General features: G+C 33.9%; 1 protein-coding gene across 1 annotated transcript; it reads right to left on the bottom strand.

The window, feature by feature from the left end:
- Positions 1–512: 512 nt before the first annotated feature.
- On the bottom strand, positions 513–9,339 carry LOC140762759 (amino acid transporter AVT1C-like). The gene is made up of 13 exons (XM_073100697.1): positions 9,184–9,339; positions 8,865–9,079; positions 6,270–6,625; positions 4,046–4,260; positions 3,929–3,952; positions 3,328–3,508; positions 2,872–3,091; positions 2,651–2,786; positions 2,184–2,203; positions 1,762–1,907; positions 1,569–1,612; positions 1,433–1,495; positions 513–872 (listed from the first exon to the last, which is right to left on the bottom strand). The coding sequence occupies exons 2-13, from the start codon at positions 9,077–9,079 to the stop codon at positions 777–779; spliced, it is 1,716 nt and encodes a 571-aa protein (XP_072956798.1). The 5' UTR covers positions 9,184–9,339; the 3' UTR covers positions 513–776.
- Between the last annotated feature and the right edge of the window lie 7,606 nt (positions 9,340–16,945).

Below are 16,945 nucleotides of genomic sequence, written 5' to 3'. Positions count from 1 at the left end.
AGCAAGTGACAAACTCAGATGAGTATTGAGGAAGGGAAGCAATTACAAACCCCAATGAGCATCCTCATTGACCAGATTCTAATAACAGCATAACCGATAGGTACAAAATGACCATGAGTGAGATAGAGAAGAAAATGGAAAAAAGGGAAGGATGAGAGAAACATCAAGCGTGATTATTGATCAAGAGCGGGACCTCTTCCCTCTTCCTAGCCGAAACTACTAGGGGAAGGAGAGTGGGAGGTGGGTGCTTAAAAGAGCAAAAGAAGCTTGAGGAAAAACAGTCGAGTATTATGTTTTCTTGTGGATAAGATAAAATAAGAAAGTATAATAAGGAAAAGAAGGAATAGTGCTATGCTTACAAATGTTATGTAAAAAGTGATGACATAGAATCTTATCAACCAATGATTCTCCTCTCTTAATATTACAATGATTATAACCAATGCACAAGACGTTGCCACATCATCACTTTTTGGAGAATGCTAGTGAAGTGTTTGTAGGTAAGGATTTATCCAAAAAGAAATACACAAATATTATTAGGCACATTTCTCTCACATGCTAAACAGAATTGAGTGGGAAACCACATCAAAGCTAATAGATGATACATAAACTTAAATGAACTGTGACAATTTTTATAGCTAATATGGTAGGAAGAGAGGACATTCTTTGAAAATAAATAATAAATATAACTTAATGAATTCCTGCTTAAACTTACAAGAAAAGAACGAATATAATTAGCAAAATTTAAATGCCATCACGTGAATGAAGTGTGGATGTGATTAACCCAAATTGTGTATGATTTTGGAGAGAGATGAAGATGTGCCAAAGACAGAGCAAACAATCCCAATAGCGATGATTATGATACAGGATGTTCCCTACAAGGTGAAAAGGAAACGATTAAATGTTAGACAGATAACTTTGGTGTTTTTAGTATCTTGATAATTAGCACAAAGAATCAATGTCAGTTCCATATGGATTATCTTCCTATCTTACTTAATGATATATGATAGTTGTATCAAATTTGCTTCGGTTGCAAACATCACTATAAGCATCTTTCAAGTTCGTTAACTCAGTGGCTGCTTTAGATTGATCCATGTCGACAGTAAGCTTAATGTTTGAGGAATCACTTTTGGTATGCATTTAAAATCCAACTTTTGGTATATCATCATGTTTCACGCCTTTTGATTGAAAAGATGATAATAGAAGAGAACATATCTAGAACTAACAGTAAAACTATTGACAGAAAACAAATATAATTTCCCTAAATCTGTAATGATTCTCTAGCAATATAAGTATAGCAGAGATTATTTGGACATTTATTGTCTATTTAAACATAAGTATAATTGGAGAATTCAGGAAAATGTCTTTGTTATTTCAGCCAGTAAAGTCATAGAGAAGCTCTACCCAACCTATATAATTAGGAAGTAATGTGTACCTGAATCCAAGTGGCTTTGCCCCTGAGAATGCTCAAAAAGCAAGCACATGGTAGAATTAAAGTCTGCCATAACAAAATGTTAGCTATGGTAAATGAATAAAATCACATGTTCAGTTAATTGGAATATGATACTTACTACAAGCATGGTAAGAAGAGACCCAATTAAAGCCATCACAAGTCCTGATCAAGCAAAATAAGGTTCAAGTTAGACAAGCAAAAGTATGTAACCTACCATATGAGGGCATAAAGGTTTTTGTCTTGTTTCTTCTACCAATTCCATGCATTAATTGGCAGTACAAAATGTTAATAATTGGAGGAAATAAACTTACCAAAGAAAGGGACAGCAAGAGCGACACACAAGGAAGAGATCACCAAAATTGTTCTAATGATGATTGCATGCATGTGCGACTTTTGATGGTTTGATGGTATCAGTTCCTCGAAACTCAATGCCATAGGAGTCAGAGTCAATGCATATGTAAATGCCAATTAAGGGAAATAAATTCCAGCAATTCGATAATAATGGTGAAGCTTCCCTACTAGAGGCTAAATGGTAAGCTAGATTTTTTTGCAGGTCTGTAAATGGTGTGGTTACTGATTAATGCAATCTTAACAGTATTATGCAAGGTTAAATATAAATAGAACATCAGGGATCCTATTGTACAATATATTGCTAGGAAATATCTATTAAGGAAAGTAGCAGATTATATAAAGTTGCCTCAAAAAGAAAATAGAAACAAAAAAGAAAGGATATTTGGTAATAGGGTTCACCACCTGCAACAAGGGCAAAAAATAAATATTATCAGTAACCAAAGAAAGGATATGTATTAGTTAGGCAGTACTGAAATCCAACAAATGACATGAATGAGAAAAGGCACAACATATCCATGTTGCATTTTACCATTGGCTAAAGTCTTTGGGACAAATCATAGTCCTTCACCTCCTTTTTTTTTAAATATATAATCTCGGTCATGTCTTAAGGATCATTGAGCTATATCAACTTTCTGATTCTTGCGAATAGATAGAAAGGTAAGAAATTTAGTATCTGAGGCATCCTGAGACTATATGAGACCTATTGACTTACAAATACAGACCAGTATATTGATACACATACCCTTGAAATTATAGTTTTGGACTGTGTAAATTTTCCATAAAAGCTTGACTTGACAGCAAATTGAGAAGGAATAGTATAGTCAAAGTAAAATTTTAGACAAACATTACCGTAGTCCACAGAGCAATTTTAGAAGCCACTAGGTTATGGGGCAAGTTGAGAGTGAACTGAGATTGTGTGGATTCACCAAACATAGTATACCCCATCACAGCAACTCCCGCAAATAACACTGTACAAATTGCAAAACTGAGAACAAATAGGAAAGTATTAGTTTACAACTGAGAGTGAATATGGAAGCTAGATCTAAATAGAGTTTGTTGACACCAGTTACCTAGTGAAGAGAACTGACGGATACTGACTGGATTTCTTGAGAGAAGAGTATATGTTTGGGAAAACTGCATGACCTGAATAGCAGTATCCATACAACCCAATGGCAATGGGAATGCCTCCGAGATTTATTGGAGAGCCCTTGTTCTCAAAGCCGACTTTATCAACTACTCCGACCCAGAACAAGCAGAAGAAAACTAGTATAGATGCGATGACTCCCCCCGCTGCCAACAAGCATGAGAACAATCATTCAGAAATTCTGCTGATAGAAGACTATCAGGTCTCATATAAGCTAGAACTGAGGGATGGAAGAAACTGCATGTTCCTTATTGCTTCATGTTAGTTACTCTGCCTTCTAGGACTATAGTGGTTCTCAATAGACCGACATGCCACTATGGCAACAGTGAATTAGATAATTAAAAGAACTGTAAAAATTAACAACAATTAGTTGTAGACTGACCTGAGATGTAGCTAAGAACACTGAGATCACGTAACCAAGTGGTAGGCAGTACCACAAGAGTGGTGATGATCGCAAAGAGAACATGAGAGTTAAGGTGCAGGCCACCAATATCCAGTTGTGCATTGGGAAATAAAGATGATAAGTTGTCACTCTCGAGTATTATATACTCAACACAACATGCCTGCAGAATACCAATGATCCGAGGTAGTGTCAGATTTACTTCATTTGCTAGAAAAGGATCTGATGGGATCCTATTGTCATAGCTTAGTAAATATTGGCTAGAACTATAACAGAATATATATTGCTTAAAATGTTGGTGTTATGAGTTTGACACTACAGCCAATTGATTGGTCCTCAATGAATAGCGAGTTGCAATTAGTAATAAATGAAAATTATAGGACAGATCACTAGAGAAATCAGGGAAACCTATCTTTTGATCCTCGTACAAAATACAAGGAGTTCTTCCCAAGAGATGAATTCAGTTACTTTTCATCATAAAGTGTTAGGCAAGTGTCATTGCAGGGTTAGAATTACTTAAGAAACTATCTTCATCTATATGAAAGAATGAATACCACAATAACGATCACAAGTTTGTACTTACGTACAATTCCACGTACAAGATTATCTGCAGGCAATAACAGCACAGAAAGGTAAAATGTCAGCTTCAACGGAATTGTAAGAAGTTAGAGAAGCATAGAGAGGCTGCAGAAGCACTCACCGAGATGGCAATCCGACCTGTGGTGCCAAATGCGGCCTGACCAATATCTGGGTACGTCTCCAGGCCTTCCTCACTATCCAAGCAATGGCGCAGGAGGATGCCTGTGTACCATGCCAGTACTGCAAACATAAAGAGTATGGAAAGCCCTGCCCAGCCACCTTCTTTCACGGCATATGGTGTTGAAAGGATCCCAACTCCACAGAGGACATTCACTCCTAGGTGTATGATGATGCAACAGTTAGTGCAGTAAGAAGAAATTGGAACTAAATCTTGCATTCAAGAACCCATTTTACAGGAGTACTTGGTTGCAACTAAGTGTGGGAACTGCAAAGAGTAGAACTAATCATATGCAGAACTGAGTTTGATCTGAACTGGGCTAAAATTTGTAGACTTGCAAATAGTGGGAGTCATGGAATAAGTACATAAAGTTCACAAGATCTTTTCAAATTGCAGAATTTCAAAACACTGTTTTGGTGAATTTAAGTGTCCTTAAACACAAGGAAGTTAGGAGTTATCCATATAGTTCTTTCATGTTTAGCCTCTCAAAGATGAACTATGCTTAGTTTATAGCTGAACCTTTTCTCTTAGCTCTTTCTCCTGCTGGGTTTTGGACCAGTGGATTCTTTTCCGATACACATTCTTGTTTATTTGGACGAGTATTTGCATAAGTGCTAACACTAATAAAGAGTTGAGAGATCCTACTCCTCTTTCTAATCTTATATGTATCAAGCCTTTTCTATTTGGATTTAGCCTACAAGCTATTTTTTCATCAAGTATTATAACTTATTAAAAGAATTACATGAAGGAATCAGAAAGGCGAATCAATAACTTGTAACATGAGCAGTTGGTATGATAGAGCTACTATTGTCTTCCAGTGTGCCAACAAAGAGTGAGATGTCCCGACAAGCAGCTTCCCATCAACAGCTGGATTATAAATTTTAAAAAAATACATACTATGAACTTGGACTATTTATGCAGGTAGGTTCATTACTCACTTGTCACTGTCCGAGATAATCATATCTGGCCCATCCTAAGTAATAATCTATAGAGAATGTACTGAAATGGAATAATCATGATAAGATTGCAGTCTCTCAAGTTGGATAGCCCACAGAAAACAACAATACTATACGAGACTAACTGTCAGAGATAATAGAACAGATTGGCCTCATCAATACGAATTAATAATTTGTCATTCTTCACTAATACTTTGTGGGAATTGGATTAGTACCCATTTTTTATTTGGATTCAATGGTAGAGTAGTGATTATTATTCGTGCATACAGTTTGAAAGAGCTTGAGAGATCCAGAGTCCATAAGACTACGGGAGACCAACCTCGAAAAATGGACTCCAGGCATTAAATGTGAATGTCTTGTCTGGATTAAAAATAAAAGAACGCAGGGTTACAGTAGAGTAATGGACTCTGTGTGAGACCAACTAACGAAAGCGTTTTTTAGATATAAATGTGATGTGCTATTGTAAGAGATAGATTTGATGGTGTTTAACTAGCATAACAAACTAACTACACGAAGTGACGAGCATTTGAAGGTGATCACTAGGATAATCTTGCATATAGTACAAACATAGGTGTTTTCTATTTCAACGCTTTATTTTCTCCAGTTTTCAAATAACATCCAACGTGTTAGCAATTATGCGGTTAACACCTTATATTTAAGTTATTTGTAATTTAACCCTTCCTTTTTGTTTATGAGTTTTATGACACCCTACTATTACTTTGACTAACTATCCTTAATCTTAGATCAAGATTTATTTCACTTTTGTGACATTTTCTAACCTAACATATACTAACTAAATTTACTGAAATGCCCTTAAAAAATGTTCTTAAATTTTTTTAGATATTGTGATAGTAATTTTAGGTAATGGCATTTTAAGGAAAATGGAAGACAAAGATACTGTTGGAATATTCTTATTGAACTATTTAACCCACGTATAACATAGACATTATAAGCAAAAAGAAGGACGACTTAAATTACAATATCTCAAAGACGGCTGTCAAAGTATTTCTATATAGACTAAACCCGGTGCCGAGTTAAGCTAACTTCGATGACTTCAATAATGCAGTGCTCCAAGGGTTATCTTAATAGAATATGTTCTATATGATATTGTTCTGAAAGGTTAGATATAACTCCAGTAACGGGAAAAGGATGGAGTAAAATGAAATTTTCTATAAAAGAAGGGAAGTTAAAGAAGGAAGTGTTATGCGTACCATTCATCACAGCCTGACTATAAGTGCATTGGCGTTGGATAGGCAACTCATGCGAGACCACTGAAGGTTTAAGATCTTCTGGGATCTTTTTCAAAGATGGTCTTCTCGTTGGGGCAGGAGGGACTAAAAGAGAATGAGAACTCTTCCTTTCAATTTCTTCTTGCTGCTGCTGCTGCTGCTGCTCGTCGGCAGCGGTCGTCGGTAGGAGTGGTTTGATAAGCGAGGAGAAAATCTCGGGCGTGTGTTTGCCTCGGAATGAAGAAGTAATGAACGAGTTGGATAATCTGCTCAATGTTGGTGTGCCCAAGAATCCAATATTTGGCGGCGTAACACTACTGTAGATATCTATGGATTGCCTGAAAAGAACAGAGAAAGAAGAGAAATTCAATTAATAGAATGTATGAAATTATATGTGATTACCAACCATTGCTACGACCATGATTACTAGGATAAATTAGAGTTGATCCTAATGTGATCGATATCGTTTATTCTTCTACAACAGGAGTTGCGGGAATCATATGAGATGGATCAAAAGATGAGTTCTTGAAGGTCCTCCAATCAAACTTGAGCAGCAAAAAGTAGCACTGAATCTGAGACGGACTGGTTTTGTTTGAAAACTGCATTCTAGTGCTATGGTACTGGAGTTTGAGAACGCTTTTGCAACTCTCATGCTAACTTACTTCAAAAATTAAATATTTAACTTCCAATGTGGTGGTCCATAATTCATATAATTCATATTAATTTACAATTGTTAATCACTCATTAACGGGAATGTGGAAAATTTAGTTACCTCGACAAAAATAAAGTTTGATGTGAGGAATTATAGGGGTAATTTAGTAATCAATTTTGACTACTTATGATAGACAATATTAGCACTAATGACCACAAGGATTAAGTAATTAAACTTAGAAAATTAAAACTAGGCCAAACCATATGAGAATAAATTATAGTTTGAGGTAATAAGTAACGCATTTCTTTACTGCCCACAACACATTTCTCTCTAAAAGAAGAGAGAAGAGAAAATAAAATTAGCTCATCTTCTTAGTCTCATCCAAATGTTGAATACCCTGTAGCTAAACTGCAGAGGCTGTCAATTGATCAATAATAAATGGATGCTAAATTTCGTTACTTTATTTGCTTATTACCGATGTGGATACAAAATCGAATATCAGATAAATCCTACAAACTATTCATATGAATAAAGATCTCATATTACTAGAATTATGTAGCATGTTTAGGAAATATCTACAAAGCTCAAAGAAGTCTTATCCACTAATCATCGACCAACCGAGACAACTCCAATTAGCAAGCTAAGCTCACTAATGGATAAGATGGACACTGGCCAGGTGGGATAAGATGTTCATACTGATCTCTCCATGTGTGTGATGAGCCATGAATTATTTTACACTATAACTATTATCATTATTATTGACTAGTAGACAACACTGTCGCTTTCTCTACCAACTTCGTCATCTCAATGGTCAGATGGATCATAGATTGGACTACTAACTCGAACCAAATGAATCTTCCTACTACTACACTATCATTTTCTATCACATCTGGTGATCGTTCTAATCCTAATCTCGAAACTTAATATGTGCCTCAGAATAAAGATAAAATATCTCTTTGTAGATCCCTAGTATACGATATATATATATATATATATATATATATATATATATATATATATCTAACTCATTTGTCGTATATTGTAACAGACGTACAGGAGCAACACGTGAATAAGGGTCATTGGTGATCCACGTCAATCAGTACTGCAGCCTTGCAGGGGCCAGAATGGGTGAAACAATGTGGGGGCACATAGAAACATTTTCCGAGATAATTTTTTCTTTGTTATTTAACCAGATGGAATATCCCCCTTACAATACCAATCCAATAATTTGCCTATGCAAAGACAAAATTACCCTCAAGCTAGTTGTAGGAAAATTATCATCTCAATACCATTCCTTAAATAATAATAATAATAACAATAATAATAATTAGTGTAGTGTGGATGTAATTAAAGAAACTAAAAAGGCATTCTGCTCCCCAAAAGCAAGCTACAAGATCCACCGTGGTGATGAAAAGTAATACTAGCACAGCAAAAGTGATAGACATATTATTAGTATGGTAGAAATAAATTTATATTTTGATTAAAGAATTAAAATAAAATAAAAATGATATTTTTCCTAAGAACTCGGTTATAAAATTCTTCCTAATTTAGCTAGAATTCAGTGTCCTTTGGATGGGTCTCATCCAGGTCAGCAGCTCCGACCCCCACCCAACTGGAAACAACTTAGAGGACGATGAAGGGAGGAATAATACTGCATAGATCCCATTAATTAGAAAAGGCCAAAAAGAATAGTTCCCAAATCATCGCCGTACTCATCCACTCATTCTGTCATACGAATTATTCCCAATTAAATCCGGAAATTAGAGAGCCCGAGATCTAACCACTTCATCGCGGCGCCGCGTTTCTATCACATATCACCGTCCCAAACGAGATCCAACGGCGAATACAGAGCATCGATATCCCGCCGTTCGATCGGACACGGACGGGCGAGATTTATTAGGGACGATTCGAAAAGCGAGGCGTACCTGTAACTTTGGGGCCACGCGGAGTTGTAGGAGCTCGGCCTGCTGCGCCGCGGGCTATCTTCCGACGACGAATCTGAGCCGTCGGATTCGTCATCGGCGTCCTCGTCTTCCGCCCGACGGAGATTGCTGCCCTCCTCGGCGTCGGCCACGTCGCCGTCGCCATCGTCGTCGTCGGTATCGATGAAGAAGTTCTTATCCGACACCGAGTTCTTCATCTAGCCAAGCGAATCAAGATTTATATTCACAGATTTAATTTCGAAATGGATCTAATGGGGCAAAAATAGATAGGAGATGAAATCGAACGAGAGTAGAAGGGAACCTCTTTTCTCTTGCTCGGAAGTCGAGATAGATCTGCTTCTTGCTCCAAGGAAGTTTAAGAAGGATGATGAGAGAGAGAGAGAGAGAGAGAGAGAGAGAGAGAGAGAGAGAGAGAGAGTTGGGAAATGGAACCGGTATTATGTGACGCCGTGGCTTGAGTGTCTATATATATGCAGAGAGACAGGAACCATGTGGGAGCAACGGGGGGAAGAGAGCAAAAAGATAATGTGACTGATGACTCCGGTCCGTCATTCGTCTATGTCATTATACCTTATTTGCCCCTCTCTTATTTTCGAATTTACTTTTCTTTCCTTCTTTTGAATTACAAAATAACCCGTGAATTCTTCGCCCTATCACTTACTATAAGTATTTGACCAAATTAGGCCTCGTCATAAAAACTTATTTACCGCAAACAGTCCCCCCCGCCACCCCCCACCCCTCGTGATTCAGCAAATATATCTTAGCCTTTTTATGTAAGATAATAATTTGAAATAAATTTAAATTTAGAAACATACGCGAGTCTATTCATCTTTTAATTAATTCATGTTTATATTTTATGTAAGCTCTTAAAATAAGTCTGGTTAAATCATGTAAGCCTCTAAGGTAAGTCTAATTAAGTTATGTAAGTCTCTAAGACAAATCTAATTAAGTCATTTAGAACTAGAATTGTGTAAATCTTTATGACTAGTCCCAGTAGGACTTATTATACTTGACCTCTACATATAGAGGGGTTGGGCTTCTTTATTTAAGAATTCAAGCATTGAGAAATTATTGAGTTTTAACCAATTTATTATCATAGCATTTACCATTTTATCGTAATTATTATATCGTCTTTATATTCATAAAGTAGACATTAAACGTAGAACCCTTCTAAACTTCTAAGCCCTAGCCACCATCTTTCTCCTATGAGCCACTCTACTTACGGCCATCCACCACCCCATTTAGCCATCTACCACTCCCGACGACTGTCATAGTTCTAACCTTTTTTTTTTAATTTTTAATTTTGTCTTTTCACTTCATAACTTATGAGATTGACGTTCATAAAAATATCATAATTTTCTTACGTCTAGATCATTTCAGATCTAGCTTGTAATAGTATTATCAAAGCCACCATTTATCGATCGATAGTTAACACAAGATCGAAAAAGTCGAACAAGAAAGGAGCAACTATGGAGGACCAAGAACTCATCTCCATCCTTATAGAGGTTTTCTTGGCGCACTAGTAGTCACTGCCCCCAATGAACCATCAACATGGGCGAAAGTGATATTCAAAGAATTTTCGACCGATTTAAAGAAGGGCCCGAAGGAGATAGAAACCTCTCTCAAGGACTCAACCAAAGCCTTGACAGTATTTATCCTGACCCAGTATGACCATCCTCCATCGCTAGCGCCTACCAGCGACGACAAATTCATTGTTCACAATCTTCAAATTGTAAAAGAGGTGGAGAAGAGACCCAACCTGTTGCCAAAACCCCTCCTTCGACCATAGAGGAAACCTCCCCACCACTATAAACCTTGGTCGCCATTACAGCAACGCAAAAGCCACCTACAATAGTGGCTTCTAGGTTGTGTTTTCTTATGATATTTTTATGGGTGGTAGCACCATAAGTTATGGATCTAATGACTATTATTTGTATTTCACATGATTTTGAGGTCAGGGTGAAAAGATAAATATACTAGATCTATTGAGCCCAATGCCCTCATGATATAATTCGACTTAATCCGGTTTTCATCTATTGTTATGAACTTGGAACGATCTAGACTTAAGAAAATTATGATATTTTTATGGGCGGTAACCTTATAAGTTATGGATCTAATTTTATGCGATTCTGAGATAAAAAAAGATAAAAATAAAATAATAGAAAAAGGTCAAAACTAAACAGATTGGTAATTATCTGGCATTGTAATGATCGTTGGAGGGTGTTTGACAGCTAAGGGTGGTAGTGGTGGATGGCCATAAGGTAGGATGGCTTGCGGGAGAAAGGTGATGGCTAGGGTTTGAAAGTTTATAAAGATTTTATGGTTAAAATCTATTCTTATGAAGATAAAGACGATCTAATTGCTATGATAAAATGGTAAATGTGATATAATAAATTAGTTAAACTCAATAATTTATTAATGCCTAGATGTTTAAACAAAGGAGTTAAACCCCATTTATATATATATATATCAGGTATAAAGAGTTCTACTAGGACTAGCCCTAAAGTCTTAGATAACTTGAATTAGAATTTGCCTTAAAGACTTAAATAATATAATTGGACTTACTTTATAGGTTTAAATGACTTAATTAGACTTGCCTTATAGGTTTATATGATATACTTGAATTTGCCTTAAAGGTCTATATGACTTAACTAGGCTTGCGGGCTTACATAAGATATAAATATAAATTAATTAAAAATAAATAATTTTAATCTATTGAGCCCAATGTCTTCATTATATGATTTGACTTAACTCGGTTAGCATCTTTATCTCATATAACTAAAGTGAGAACTAATGATACTGTGATTAAGCTATGAAATACTTCTGCGTTGTAATTGAACGCTCGAAAATGAAGTAGCTTGGGTGAAGAATAGGATAATTTGAGGTCAGTGCTATTCGCAATTTTCTATTCTTATTTTAAAGGGTAGATATCTTTGCAGGAATAAGATAATTTGAGGCTAATATCTTTGCAAATTATGCTTTTATGATGTGTTTGATATTTATTCCTTTGATGAATCAATAATCAAAACTCTAAATCGATCATTAGTTTTTGTTGCTTATCCCCCTCATCATTCTTCCATGTTGAAGAGAACTTGCTCTAGATCAGTTCAAATCTGGCATTTGTTTCCTCTTCTTCATAGTAATCATGACCAAATTATCTGCTACAATCTCTTCTAATTGATTTTTGAACGACTTGTAAGTCTTCTAAATTTATTCCTACCCGTAAACATTTAAGTATTGGTAGCATCATGAGTTAGGATAATTTGCATGTTGGGGTATGTTTACTTCTCTTCGTTGGGTTGACGGGATATACTACAAGGTCTCCTCCAATCCCTATGAATTTTACTACTTCTGAGCTAGCTAAGGATTCATCTATCTTTTATTGCACATTTTAGAATCCTAAATTTACGTGTGAACCAACTTACAGCAACCAATTTCAACTCATGCAACGTAAAATCCTTCATGGAGAATCTTCCCATGCAGTTAATCAATTAAAGATGCCTAATTGATTGTACAAAAAGAATTTATAGTCCGTCAAGGGTGATACGTTTTTAATAATTTAGGAGAACTATGTATCACAAAAAAAGTTCAGTAAAGGTACGTGAAAATTGGCGATAGGAAATAAAACAATAATTTAATTTTTTTTTCTGGTATACTAATTCATCATTCTTTTTTGTTTTATTCCATACAACTTTTAAAACACAATTTAGTAATAATTAGTGTTTACTATTTCATCTTTGGATTAAACATCACTTAATTACACATCATCTCAGCTTTCTTTCTTTCTCTCTTTTCTCTATTCTCTCTTCTCTCAAAATATAGTAGTATGTCACATAAATACACTATTATATCCATACTATAAAGCAATACAAAGGACAATAAATCTGTACTGCCACGCACTACATAGTTCTATATTCGTATTGTAATACACTAATATATATTTGCATTGTCACACATACATAGTTATATATCTAGACTACTACGTAGTATATGGCTATATGTCTGCACTACATAGTTATATGTGTCTGCATTGTCATATACTATATAACTATATATCCACACTATCACACATTATATAACTATATGTTTATACTGTTATGCACTATATGACTATATATTTGTACTAGCACACACTACATGGTTATATGTCTGCATTATTATGGACTACATAGCTATATAGCTGTATTGCTATATATTTGTAAGTCTGCATTCATCCTAGTACTGATATAAAGCATTTTAAATTCACATTTATAATAAAAAATATTATTATTTAGAAAAATATATACTAGTACTTCTACTTTACATCCAAATAAGGGTATTTTGGTAATTTTGGTCATTTTGTATAAAGTATCACTAATTCCTAATGTAAATTCACTATTTTTTCTAATATTTTAATATCAACTTTATATCACATTAAATATAATTATTACTTCTTATATTAGTATTCAACTAAATAATAAAATAATATGTTACGAACTGGATCTAGACAATCTGAACGTAAAAAAATTATGAAAATTTAAGAATTGGTAGCCTCTTGAGTTAGGATTCTAATGGCTTGGTTTTACCTAAATCTGATAGCGCGATGAAAATTTTAAAAAAGAAATAATGAAGGTTGAAACAGGGCAAAATAGTAAATATTCGACATTGCAGCCGTCGTTGGGGGGCGGTGGAAGCCAAGGTTGGTGGTTAAGGGTGAAAACGGGTTGGATTAACTTTGACACGACTCGCTATCCGACCTAACTCGGATCGGATTCAGATACAAAATTTCTATCTAATTTGGATACGGATTCGGATATGGATAGAATTTTTGAAAAGAATTCGGATACGGATTCGGATACGGGTCGGATATATTTTTCGGATTTAGATTACGGATATTGGATATCCGTTTACCCGCATTTTTTTTAAATGATTTATAGTTTTTAGTTTGCTTATTTAAATAGTAAATATTAATATTGTTACTAATAATACTTTATATATTATTTATGGAGATTAATTTCTCTAATTTTATATATTTGACATACAAAGAAAATTATTTGTTGTAAAACTCTTAATAATTTTGTGTTAATTATATCTAAATAAAATATTATAATTATTTTAAATTCAATCAATATCTGTTTAAGATCCGATCCTTTATCCGAAAATTATCCGTATCCGGATATGGTTTTAAATTTTACTATCCGTTCAATATCGTATCCAAATCTGTATCCGGACTAAAAATATGGATACGGATATGGGTTGAGCACCATCCGATCAGTATCCGATCCGTTTTCACCCCTATTGGTTGGAAGAAAAATAGTAGCTACGGTTTGAAAGATCAAAATTTTTTTACGGTTATGATCTACTCTTAGAAAGATAAGGACGATCTAACGGTTATAATAAAAGATAGGGACGATCTAATAAAAATAACTCACTCAATAAAAAAAATATAGAGAATTGAATCCACATACAAATTATTTAATTTATTTAGAATTTAAAATAATAAAATAAAGTTAACTAAGGACTGAGTTTGACTATGATTGACTCAACTAGCTCTGACTTCCTTAGTTAGATCATGACATCATATAGAAACTACCGTTCTCTAATAACTATAGTTATCAAGTTACACCTTTGAAAAGTTAGTCTCTGGCCCATGAACTATTTAAAACGTAACACTTTTCTCACCTCTCTGAGATGTAAAATATACCACCACTTTATTAGGCCCTATTTGATTTGCAATTAAAGAAAAAGAATTAAAATAGTTATTTTAATTCTTACTCTTCAAATTAGACCCTTGAAGTAGGATGTTCTCATATTTGGTTATAAAATAGAATAGTATTATAGTAATTATCTTTGATATGAAATAAAATTAAGATAAATAAGAATTTTTATTTTTATTTTTATAGATTTATAAAAATATTCTCTAATATGACATAAGGTGGAGTTGATAAGATAGATGGAGTAAGCCACTATAAAATAAATATTATAGTATTATTCTCTATGTCTATAATATATATATCAATATATGTATTACCATTCTCTATATATACAATGAATATATATTAACATTATTTATGTATGCAATGACTGCAATTAATAGTATTTATATATATAACGACTATATATTAATATTCTCCGTGTATATAATGGCTACATAACGATTGATATTATGTACACAGTGATGATATATTAACTCAAATATCAAATCCACATTGTACTCATGACCAGTTAGTCAATATTTGGATAAAATATCTAAGATAATATACCAAAATTTTTAAAAAATAATCTAAATAAAAATATTTAAATTACCATAATAAGCTTACAAAATGCATGTTCATAACATAAGTATCTTAAAGAGGATATTTACCTATGTATGGGCAACATGATTAATCTAGTTATCAAATATAAAGAAATTAATTAGAATCCCTGCCAACTCCTTATGATCTTAATAGGATCTACTAATCTAAAAAATATATTTCATTAAAGAATGGTGAGTATAAAGTCCAATGAGCATACGTCTCTATAATCTAAATATAATGTAATACATAATGCAACAAGATAGATCATAATTAAAGAATAATGTAATAAACTCATAAATTTAATATTAAAGTTTTAGCAGCGGCCTAATTAAAGATCTCGCAACATGTGCCAAGCACGTGCATGCATTATTTTTCTATGTCTTTAGGGTGTTATATTAATATTCTCTATGGGTGTAATGACTATATATTAATATTCTATATATATGCAATGACTATATATGTATGTTTGAAATTACCCTTAGTATTGTAATAAATTATTGTTGGTTGATACTCTTCTGTTAGAAAATTTTTATGTTCCATTGTAGTTGCAACTCTAAATAATATTTAGATATCTGGCTCTCCAATTTAATCTTGATAGATATTTTTAAGGAAATATTAAAGTAGAAAGGAAAACAACTTTGGATTGCAAGGGTAAACTTGTGACTCCAAATTAGACTTGCATCCTTATTGATATTCTTGTAAATATCTTTCTTAATATGATTAACTAGTTGACATGAACTCTTTTATAAATCCTATTTATTTTTTAATCTAATTTCAACTGTTACGTCTGTGCGATATTTTCATATATTATAGTTCTTAATCTAGAATTGGATGGAAGATATTTTACATATCAATATTTCAACAAGTTCTTTTGGATCATCACTAAATTCTATCCTATCTTATAGTGGTTTGCGAGCCCATGAGTTAGATTGACCCCACTATCCAATTAACATCCTAAAATTATGTTCCCCAATTTGATTCTGCTGGGTGTTCCAAGAGCTCTCCAATGGCCTTGGATCAAGGTGGGGGCTATCTCATATCCTGTGATATTGTAACCATATGCTATGTTTTAAAATATAATTACTAACATTGTTCTAAGTTTGTGTTAGCTGGGGCGTCCTTATCGGTAATCGTCATGGTAATTTGTTGTAATCTAATTGATGATGAATGTAGCTTTCACCGTGATGATTAAATTTTGTAATTTGATCATAATAAAAATGTGGATAGAGGTGGCTTCGTGTCGCCATTGTAGTCGAAAACAAATGGCTACCGATTCTCTAAACTTCTGTAAACCCCCTAATTCCGGTGTCGGGGCATCTTTATATTGGGCTTGATATAATATGTTATTATTCTTGTACCGTTGATGCGCACCAAATCGTAGGGCTTGTCTAAATTATCTCCTATCTTTTTCGACGGTTATAATTCTTTGCTTGAAATGAATAAAATCTTGCCTAATACATAACTTTTTACAATTTAAAATGAGAGGTTTCTAGTTTTATCTTTTGTTTAGAAGCCATCAATTGTATTATAGCACATGTATCCACTAATTGCAATATAGGAAAGAAAAGAAAAAAGAGCTGTCTCAAATTAATAGTAGATAACAAATAATGAGGGATGAGTTCCTTCAACATAAGAAACAGCCATTTGCATTTAAAATGTGCAAATTTGCATTTATAAATTGATATAGAACATCAATTATTGGTGATAAGTGGTCATTCTTTTCATGAAATATAGCTTAAAGAATGAGAAGAGTACAAATCTAGGCTAGATCATTAATCTACTTCCAAG

Source organism: Typha angustifolia, chromosome 7, assembly GCF_048772165.1.
Source record: "Typha angustifolia cultivar Huaian chromosome 7, ASM4877216v1, whole genome shotgun sequence".
Classification (NCBI taxonomy): Eukaryota; Viridiplantae; Streptophyta; class Magnoliopsida; order Poales; family Typhaceae; genus Typha; species Typha angustifolia.
Note: the sequence above shows the minus strand (reverse complement) of the source record. Positions and strands in the feature narration are given on the sequence as shown.

What these genes read in the sequence shown, in the direction of transcription:
- LOC140762759 (XM_073100697.1), bottom strand. Translation starts at nt 9,079, where the DNA reads ATGAAGAACTCGGTGTCGGATAAGAACTTCTTCATCGATACCGACGAC. An exon ending in CAGGTCGGATTGCCATCTCG is followed by an intron (nt 3,953 to 4,045) that starts GTGAGTGCTTCT and finishes TATTGCCTGCAG; the next exon opens with ATAATCTTGTACGTGGAATT. An exon ending in CCGTCAGTTCTCTTCACTAG is followed by an intron (nt 2,787 to 2,871) that starts GTAACTGGTGTC and finishes ATTTGTTCTCAG; the next exon opens with TTTTGCAATTTGTACAGTGT.